This window comes from Crocodylus porosus, unplaced genomic scaffold (genome assembly GCF_001723895.1).
Source record: "Crocodylus porosus isolate Cpor-Errol unplaced genomic scaffold, CroPor_comp1, whole genome shotgun sequence".
Taxonomy (NCBI): Eukaryota; Metazoa; Chordata; order Crocodylia; family Crocodylidae; genus Crocodylus; species Crocodylus porosus.
This window is the reverse complement of record NW_017728931.1, coordinates 117,198,677-117,208,203: the sequence shown is the minus strand read 5'-3', so window position 1 is coordinate 117,208,203 and position 9,527 is coordinate 117,198,677. Positions and strand designations below refer to the sequence as shown.

Here is a 9,527-nt window from a genome sequence, read left to right as displayed (position 1 = left end):
GCCCCCAAGGTCTGGAACAGTCTGCCAGCGGAGGTGGTTCAAGCACCTACATTGAACACCTTCAAGAGTCAATTGGATGCTTATCTTGCTGGGATCCTATGACCCCAGCTGACTTCCTGCCCTTTGTTCAGTGGCCTGGACTCGATGGTCTCTCGAGGTCCCTTCCAGCCCTGATGTCTATGAAATCTATGAAAATATATCACATCTACTTAAAGCACCTTGTCTGCCTGTGATCTCTGGAGACATAAATCCACAGTTTGAGCACTGAAACTTAAGCATCACAGAAATGCTTAATGGGCTCTTCTAGACTGAGCACTGAGTCCCATTAGGTAGAGTGGTTTTCTTTAATCTTTACTAAACTAAAGGGGAACCTCTGGGAACTCCATAAGATTGGGCCCCTAATATAGTCCATGGCCTGTTATGACCTATTTATAAAACTTCTAAAAAAGTTTACATGAATATATTTTTTCAAATATACTATATAATGAAAAATTGTAATCCCTATTCCATGATGATATCTTTGCGCTTTAAGATACCATAATTTAAAACCGTCTTTATATATTACTTTTTTAAAAAGCATCTTAACAAAAAATAAAAAATACAATAAAATAAAAACTCTGATTTAAATAAATCTGAGTTGTTTTTTTTTTAAGTAATTGATTTTTATCCACCCTGTTTTTGTGTTAAGCTGAAGTTGTTCACTTCCATAGATGGTCCTAATTATCTGCCATGCTTTGGGATTCTGTGCCATATACCAGACTTTTCTGACTACCATCTGAGGGCAGGGGATGAAATTTCATTTTGGTAATGTGAAGAAGGAATTAAATACTACAGTGGGTAGGTGGAAGGACTGGAAGAGGCTGGGGGGCTGGAAAGAAGCTAAGATGGGCAGCAAAAGAGGCCTGAATTTTAGGAGGAAGGGTGTAAGTAGTTTTGGGTCATGGTGGGACCTAAGCAGGAGGTTGTGGACTTTAGGGAATTTGATTACTAGAAAGAGGTTTTAAACTTGCTCCTCTTTTGTGTAACCATCCATGAATCTTGATGTAGTAGTAGATAGGGTCATTTTATGATTAGTTTCACGTGCTTTTGAATACATCCCTGAAAGTTTGTTACCCCCCTCAAATGATCTTTACAGAGCATTATATAGTACAGAAGCGAGGGAGGTATAACTGGGTCTTGAAAAATCATCTGGCCAACAATAAATACCGTATTTCTCCTTCAACTGAAGGGACTTGTTTATCAGAATCTATGGAGTCATCTGATCTATTTTAAAAATTATACTTCTTGCCCTTATGAAGGCAAACAGTGCATTCCAGATATGAAGTTAATATAGGGTTGTAGACCAGAATGAGAATTTATTCTTTGGTAGTTTCTGTACAAACATATAAAAAAAGATTGTCTTCCCAGAAGGGTTTGAAGTCCAATTTATGCAAGACTCCTATAAAGAAACCCCTCCTCATCCAAGGGTTGGAATGGATGAGGAAGAACCAGACCAATTTCAAACAGACTTTTATAGTCTTGGAATATCAAGGCTGTATAGCTCAATAGATGTTGTGTTTTTTTGTTTTTTTAATGGAACTATGCCTGCTTATTTTACATAAGGATTTGGCCTCTGTGCACAACTTAATGATTTCAAGTAAAGCTCTGTATCTGTAATTTATTAATAATAGAAGACAAAAATCCCCTATAGGCCAGCAGCCATTAAAACTATCAAGTCTCTGCTGCTAATCTGGCCATCTGGTACCTTGTGCCAGGTCTCTTCAGAGACTGAAGCTGGTACCACAAGTTGCAAACTACATTTTAAGTGAAATTGGATGATGGATAAAAGCGTAGATCAACTAGCCAGGATTTTAATGAATCCAGTGTCTACTGTACCATATTACTGACAAATAGAAAACCTATTGTCTACAGTTAAGAAGTCAGTTATGGGGGAAAAAGGTGTTTTGAGTAAGTCCAGTGATTTGACCTCAACGGTATGGAATAGTTTTTAATTATTCCTCCTTTCAAAATGTATTCTAAACGCACGGTGGTGGTGTGGACAAAATATAGCACAGGTTTGCCAAAGGTAGTATCAGAGTACTAGCGAATTGTCTGTCAAGAATGATGGGGAGAGGAAGGGGGTGGTAAGTGGGGTTGGAGTCCTGCCACCCACTACCCTGCACTACTGCTGCCCCCTGGGGGGAAAGCTTACACCATGCTGCTGCCACTCTGCATCCGGCTGTACGTCACCCACCGCCGAGCTCCATGTCCAACAGACTAAGCCCTTTGTGTATATATAGGCTGCAGTAGTGCAGAGAGACCCAGTGGTTACAGTGGATTATAAACAAAATGAGTCAACAGCATACTCCAAGGAACAATGATTACACATTGACAGCAGATTTAGGCTAGATATAAGGAAGAACTTCTTCACAGCAAGGGTCACCAAAATTTGGAATGGGCTTCCAAGGGCGGTGGTGCTCTTTTCTACCTTATCTGTGAGGTCCCTTCCAACCTTAGCATCTATGAATCGTGTTGCCAAAAAAGCCAAGGGTATGCTGGGTTGTGTTAACAGGAGTGTTGCTTCCAAATCGATGGAAGCGATCCTTCTGCTCTATTCAGAGCTAGTGAGCCTCACTTGGAGTACTGGGCCCAGTTTTGGGACTCATGCTTCAAGAAGGGTCTTGGACTGGTTTGAAAAGAATTCTATATGGTGTGACAAATTATTTTTGGCTTGGGAAGCATGACTTGGGTTCTTTAGTTTGGAGAGAAGATTGATGAATATTTGATAAGTTTTCAAATACTTGATGAATAATTTATAGAAAGAATGGAGATTAGTTTTAGCTCTGTGGCTCTAGGAGACAGGACAAAGAGAAATAGCTTCAAACTGTAGCAGAGGAAATTTGAGGTGGCAGATAAGGAAGACCTTTTCTGATTATGAGGGTGGCCAAGCATTGGAACAGACTACCTAAAGAAGTTGTGGCATCTCTTATCTCTGGAAGTTTTCAGGAGCAGGTTGGATAGGTTTTGACTGGGTTAGTTTAGTTGCGTTTTCGTGCCCTTCTTTCCTACGATCCTTATTTATATCTATTAGTAAATATTCCTTAACAATATCTTATTTTCTTCTCATGCAATGCTTTTTCTTTAACAGAGGAGTTACGAAAGTTGAGTTGGTCTGGAATTCCCAAACAAGTTCGTCCAATCACATGGAAGCTCCTCTCAGTAAGTGTTCCACTTATGTATAGCAATAATAGCTTTCTTTAACTCAAGTAAAATTATTTATAATGACTAATAGTTCAGCACTGGTATTCCAAAGTACTGTGTTCTCTGCTATTAAAGTTCAATAACAAGTTAATCCTGTTCTTCATTCTATTTCAAGCTTAGTTTATCACATGTGAAAGAAAAATTGGGAATAAGTACTTTAAAATGAAGACACGGCTTTCCTTATTAATGCTGGCATTAAAAACCGTATTAGTGCCCTTTAAGAAGAGAAATTTCTTTCAATTGCAAGAATGTCTGATAGCAACATTTTAACTAGAAAGTTTGTCATTTGTAAATATTTGTGTTTTTTTAACTATTGTCTGTTTTTGTACGCTATGGGGGAAAAAGTTAAAAAACCACTTGACTGAAAGAAACCAAATTGCTTATATTGTGCACACTCTAGAGAATGTGGAAGAGACTTTATCAGCAAATCTTCCTGCATTTAAGTACTGTTTAATATTCTGAACTATGCACACAACAGTTTAGCACTATTGAATTTTTCAGAGGGAAAGCTTAGACAGCTTTCTTTTTTTAGAATGAATCAACAGGGAATACTAAGTGTTTACTTCAGATTGGGCCTGATTTCCAGTGTTTGGAAGGCTGTGTCTCTTATTAATGAGTCCTAATAAATTTGCAGCGTGGTGCTTTCTAATCTTAAAATGCAGATGCAGCTTTTTATTGTGAGTATTTAGGTATTCTCTTGCAATTAAAATTAAGCATGCATTATTTTTTTTTCAGTTTTTAAAAATTTCAGTTTCATCTTTGATGTAAACTTTTTTTTTTTTTTGCTTTTGAGGACATGACTGCATTGAGGCACTCAGGAAAGTTGGTTTGAATTAAGTAAATTTTGAATTTCATGTGAATTTAGATCTTTGTGTGGATACTCTGATTCAGAACTAAAATGCCTGACTTTGCTTCTAACTGAATTTCCTTGGAGTATGCCGAAGTATGCTAAGTTGACTTTCCTTCTGTTAGAGTATCTACAAAAGGATATAATGCTTTTTAAATTCACACCTTCAGTTAATTTATCTTAACTTTCCTGTTAATTTATCTTAACTTTCTTTGTGTTTAAAGAAAAAAAAGTCTTAAGGGACTTGTAAAACTCCTCTATCTCACTGACCATGCAAATTAAGACCAATTTCTTTTGGGACATCCCTTGTACTTGGCTTCCTCCTCTTGTATTAAGTTTTTGGGTGCTGGGAACTTTTAAAAACTATTTGTTGACTTCTAGTAGCAAGGTAAAATTTGCTTGGGTTCCATTTCTTGGAATAGATGTTAAAGAGGTGGTTTTGAAGATGGCCAGACTTATTTTCCTTAGGGGAGGGGTAGAATTTCAGCATTCATGCTGAGGCTGTTTTTTTGGGGCTGGAGTAGGACTTTTTGGCATCTATGTCAGTAGGCTATCCCAGGTAGTAACTGGGCTGAAGCACGGCATGCACAGGACCTAATGTTTTGCATCTGCCTATATTTTGGGGCTCTGACTATCAGGGATGTTGTCAAGAAACTCTGTCATTCTTAGACCTACTACCTTGTAGAGGTGCAGATCTCTGTCTTCCATTGCCCTGGGTGGGATGATGGATCAGTTAGGCTGTTTCCCTAGAGACCTGAATCCAGTGAGTCTCTTCAAGAACTCTGGGAGAAATTTCCATGGACTTTGATGGTTACTTTGGCTTGGCTGATCTATATCATAGAATGGAATATCATACTGACCTTGATCATAGATGTGGTGGCACTCAGACATCCATTTCCACTGCTGCAGCAGCACAGGTTCCCCTGTTGTATGGAGTAGGATAACTGCAGCTGAAGTAGGGACCTGGAGTGCTACTCAACCTGTGCTGAAACCAACCAGTTGCAGTATAGGTTTTTTTAAGGACTATGATGCGTCCCTGGCATAGAAGCTTTTTTCCACTGGTATTACGTCTACAAAGTGTTGTCTAGCAGAACTGTTTTAAGTGGTGAATGGCCTGTTAATTCAGCTCATCTGCCTGGAAATGGAGCGTTCTTCAGCAGCCTGTGCCAAAGTCACCACCTGCTTTGCAGATCTTGTGGCTTTGGTTGATTTATCATTGCTTGGAGACTGACAGGAAATTGTGACCTACTTACCGTACTCAATCCCTCAGTGGCCTTTGATAAAGTTGACAATGAGGTACTGATAAACAGTGGATATTCATGGGAGGGCTCTAAACAGTTCCACACTCCTCTAGCAGGGAGGACCCCTTTCCTGTGGGGTTCTCCAGGGCTCCATATTGCCACTCCTCCTGTTCAGTTGGTATGAGGTGGCTGGGTTAGATTGCGCAGAGATTCGGAGTGAGGTGCCTTCAGTAAGCTGGTGGCACTCAGCTCAACCTCTCCTTGTCTTCTGATCCTGGTGCAGCAGTTTAAATCCCTTTCTAGTGTCTGGCTGCAGTTGGGGGACTGCATGTGGGTGAATCAATTGGAATTGAAACTAGACATGACGAGAGATGATGTGGGGTGGGGGAATGCATCACTTGACATTAGAACGCCTGTCATTGGTAGGGTTTTGCCTCCACTTAACACAGGTTTGCTGCCTTGAGGTGTGCCTGCAGCCTCTGCTGCACTTGAATCTTTAGGTAGCAGGCATGAGCAGCAGTACCTTTTACCAGCTCCAATCTGGTGAGATGCTGGTGACTATTTCTTTGTGACTCTGATCTGGTCATAATCATCTATGCCTTCATAATCTCAAGGCTAGACTGCTGCAATGCAGTAGTCCAGGAAAGTGAAGCATGGCATGCTGACATCCAGATGCTTCTGGAACTCCTGAAGGTAAGAACTGACAACCCCTGTCAGTGGCGGCCTGAGTCTCACCCAGCTGTGGGGGACAAGCTGGGGTGGACACAAGTTCAGTTCACAGCCAGTCGCATTCATTCCTCCAAGTACAACCTCTGCTTAACAGGTGACAGCAATTTCTATATAGGGCTGCCCTTGAAAATTGTCTGGAAGCTGCAGGTGGTGCAGAACATGGTGCAGCGGTGGAGGCCTGCTTTATGATGAGAAATTTAGTTGTCAGGAATACACAACTTATGCAGACTCTGGAGCACAAGTCCCAGATAGCTTTCTAGGTAGAATTCAAGGAGTTGGTTTTGACCAATAAAGCCCCAAATGGTCTGGGCTTCATGTACTTAAGGGACCATCTTCTTCTCTATGTCCCTGTGTGGTCACTAAGTCTGAAAACAGCCTCTTACAGGTGTCACCAGTAGGCAAGTAAGTCTACATAGGAAGACACATGGGAGATTGTTCTTGCACCCTGAAGTGGCAAAACAACTGCAAAGATATTTCAGATTAAATGTGAAACATCTTTGTGGCTGTTAATGGATGCTGCTTTAAATTGAACATGTGAGAGGAGAGCCAGTGGGCAACAACTTAAAGCTGGCAGGCATGCTTAAGGCTTGTTAGCTCTCCCTGTCCATCACCTGTAAATCCATGTGTGGGACATACCAGTGCTGAGCTGCGGCACATATGCTTTCAACTTCCCAGGCAGGGGAAGGCTGGGATCATAATCCTTGGCTCCATGTGCACCAGCAATTTGAAAGGGCACTGCAGGAAGTGGCACTGGGGACCAGTTCCTTATGCTGGGATCCCTGCACTGACAATTGTGTGATTGGGATCTAGCAGATTTTATCCTTGATTCCTGAAATTTTGCTCCCTGCCATGCATGTGGGGCATGGCTGGACAAACAGTGTTTGGGATTCAGGACCCAATCTTAACACACCATTAAACTAACATCTGTCAGCACCCTAAATTGCCACCCTGCCCTACCTTCTTCCTGATTTCACACTAATATGGCTAACTGCCTTTGTGGTTGAAATATTAATTTTAGGAGATTGCATCTACAAAATAATTGTCACTTGCTAACAAATTCTCTTTAGCTTCATCTTAATATGATATCTGTCTTTTCTTGCTTCAGGCTGCTTTGGGGGTGGTGTATAAAACTGAATGTTGTTATGTATAAAACTGAAAGGGCTTTCATAATTGGGTAGCAGGCTTGAAGTTTTGGACGTCAAAAATGCAAACTTCAACAAGCTTAGGTCACTAGTAGGGAATGTGCTGAGGGGTCAGGGACCAAAGGCAAAAGGAGTGCATGAAGAGTGATTGTTTCCTAAAGGACGCGATCCTTGAAGCACAAAGGAAGTCCATTTCCATGTGGAGGAAATGTAGCAAAAGGGCTGGGAAACCCTCTTGGCTAAACAGGGAAATCATGGCCCTCTTAAGAGAGAAGAAAGGGGCGTATAGTCAGTGGATGCTAGGGACAGCCCCAAAATGAGGACTGTATAACTATGGCCTGCACTTGTAGGGATCAGGTTAGAAATGCTAAGGTGGTGACTGAACTAAAATTGGCAACGGGAATTAAGGACAAGAAGTTCTCCTTTAGGTATGTAGGGAATGGGAGGAAAACAAATGAGAGTGTGGGGCAATTGCTTAACAACTAGGACAGCTAGTCACCAGCACTCAGGAGAAAACTGAACCCCTGAATGACTACTTTGCTTTGGTTTTCCACCAGGCCGAGGGAAAAATCATGCCAGCTAGGGTACAGAATAAGCAGGGTTCAAATGACCACCTTCCTGCTATTGCCATAGAAATGGTGTGATCAGTTAAAGAAATTGGACACATATAATCCAGCAGGTCTGGATGAACTTTATCCGAGAGTGCTGAAGTAGCTGGCCGAAGTCATCGTGAAACTCCTGGTGGAGCTCTTCCAAAACCTGTGCTGCTGTGAGGAGGTCACTGAGGACTGAAAGAAGGGCCAATTTTGTGCCTGTCTTCAAGAAGAGGAGGAGGGAGGACCCGGGTAACTGTAGACCAATTAGTCTAACTTCTGTTCTAGGGAAAATCCTGGAAAAATTCATTCAGGAGTCTATATGAGATAGGCTTGCAGAAGGTAGGATTCTGAACGACAGCTAGCATGGCTTCGTTGCAGGCAGGCCTTGTCTTACCAACTTCATCTCCTTTTACGATCAGGTGACTCATCACCTGGATAAGAGACAGGAGGTTGACATTATATACCTTGACTTCCAAAAAGCTTTCAGTCTAGTATTCCACTATGTTCTTGTGAGAAAATTGGAAGACTGTGGGCGTAACTGTGAGACAGTTAGGTGGGTAGGAAACTGGCTGCGGAGCAGGACCCAGAAAGTTCTAATGAACAGATCTGTGTCATCTTGGCAGGAAGTGGCCAGTGGTGTCCCGCAGGGGTTGGTGCTTGGTCCAGTGCTATTCAACATCTTCATCAGTGATTTGGATGTGGGCGTGAAGAGCTCACTGGCTGAGTTTGTGGACGACACCAAGCTATGGGGAAGTGTGGTCATGCTTGAAGATTGGCTGCAGATACAGGCGGATCTAGACAGGCTTGCAAGTTGGGCAGACCGGAACCAGATTAAGCTCCAATGTCGAGAAATGTAAAGTGCTCCACCTGGGGATGAACCATCCCCTGAACACCTACAGGTGTGGCAACGCCAACCTGATCAGCACTACAAATGAAAGCGATGTGGGGGTAATAATTAACCACAGTTTGAACCTGAGCTGGCAGCGCGATGCTGTAGCCAGCAGGGCCAACAGTCCCCTGGCATTCATTCATCAATGGATCTCCAGCAAAACCAAGGAAGTGATTCTCCCACTCTACTCGGCATTGATGAGACAGCAGCTGGAGTACTGTGTCCAGTTGTAGAGACCACACTTTAACAATGATGTGGTAAAGCTTGAGAGTGTACAGCGAAGTCCCTCCCATACGATCAGAGACTCGCGCAGCAAGCCAAGTGAGGAAAGACTGAGGGATCTTCAGCCTGAAAAAGAGAAGGCTGATAGGGGACTTGGTAGTAGCTTACTGCTACATCAGAGACATACATTAAGGGCTTGGTGAACAACGGTTCACCAGGGCACCCTCGGGGAAAACTAGGAGTAATGGTCACAAACTCCTGTTTCAGGCTCAACATTAGGAAAAACTGCTTCACAACTAGGGTGTTCAGACTGTGGAATAAGCTTCCTCTAGAGGTGGTGCAGTCGCCTACCCTGGAAATCTTCAAGAGGAGACTGGACATGCACCTTGCTGGCGTCACCTGACCCCAGTTTTGTTTCTGTTTGGCTCAGGGGGCTGGATGCGATGAGCTTCTGAAGTGCCTTCCAGCCTACGTTCTATGAATCTATAAGCAAGGGAATCTTTACAAAGGAAAGTCAAGTGTAGGACTGGATTGAGGGTGATGATGATTTTCTTCTGGAATTACCTGAAGTCCTATATATCCTGTGCAGAAGGTGTATATGCTAAAATGCAAAGTATAATT

The 9,527-nt window shown here is 42.4% G+C and overlaps 1 protein-coding gene across 2 annotated transcripts in view; it reads left to right on the top strand.

Annotated features, from left to right (window-relative positions):
* The window catches only part of TBC1D22A (TBC1 domain family member 22A), a 437,081-nt gene that overhangs the window by 72,072 nt on the left and 355,482 nt on the right, over window positions 1-9,527 (top strand). For both annotated transcript variants that reach the window (XM_019543502.1, XM_019543501.1), the window contains exon 5: window positions 3,128-3,198. In XM_019543502.1, the coding sequence (XP_019399047.1) occupies window positions 3,128-3,198 (71 nt within the window). The remainder of the gene's footprint in view (window positions 1-3,127; window positions 3,199-9,527) is intronic.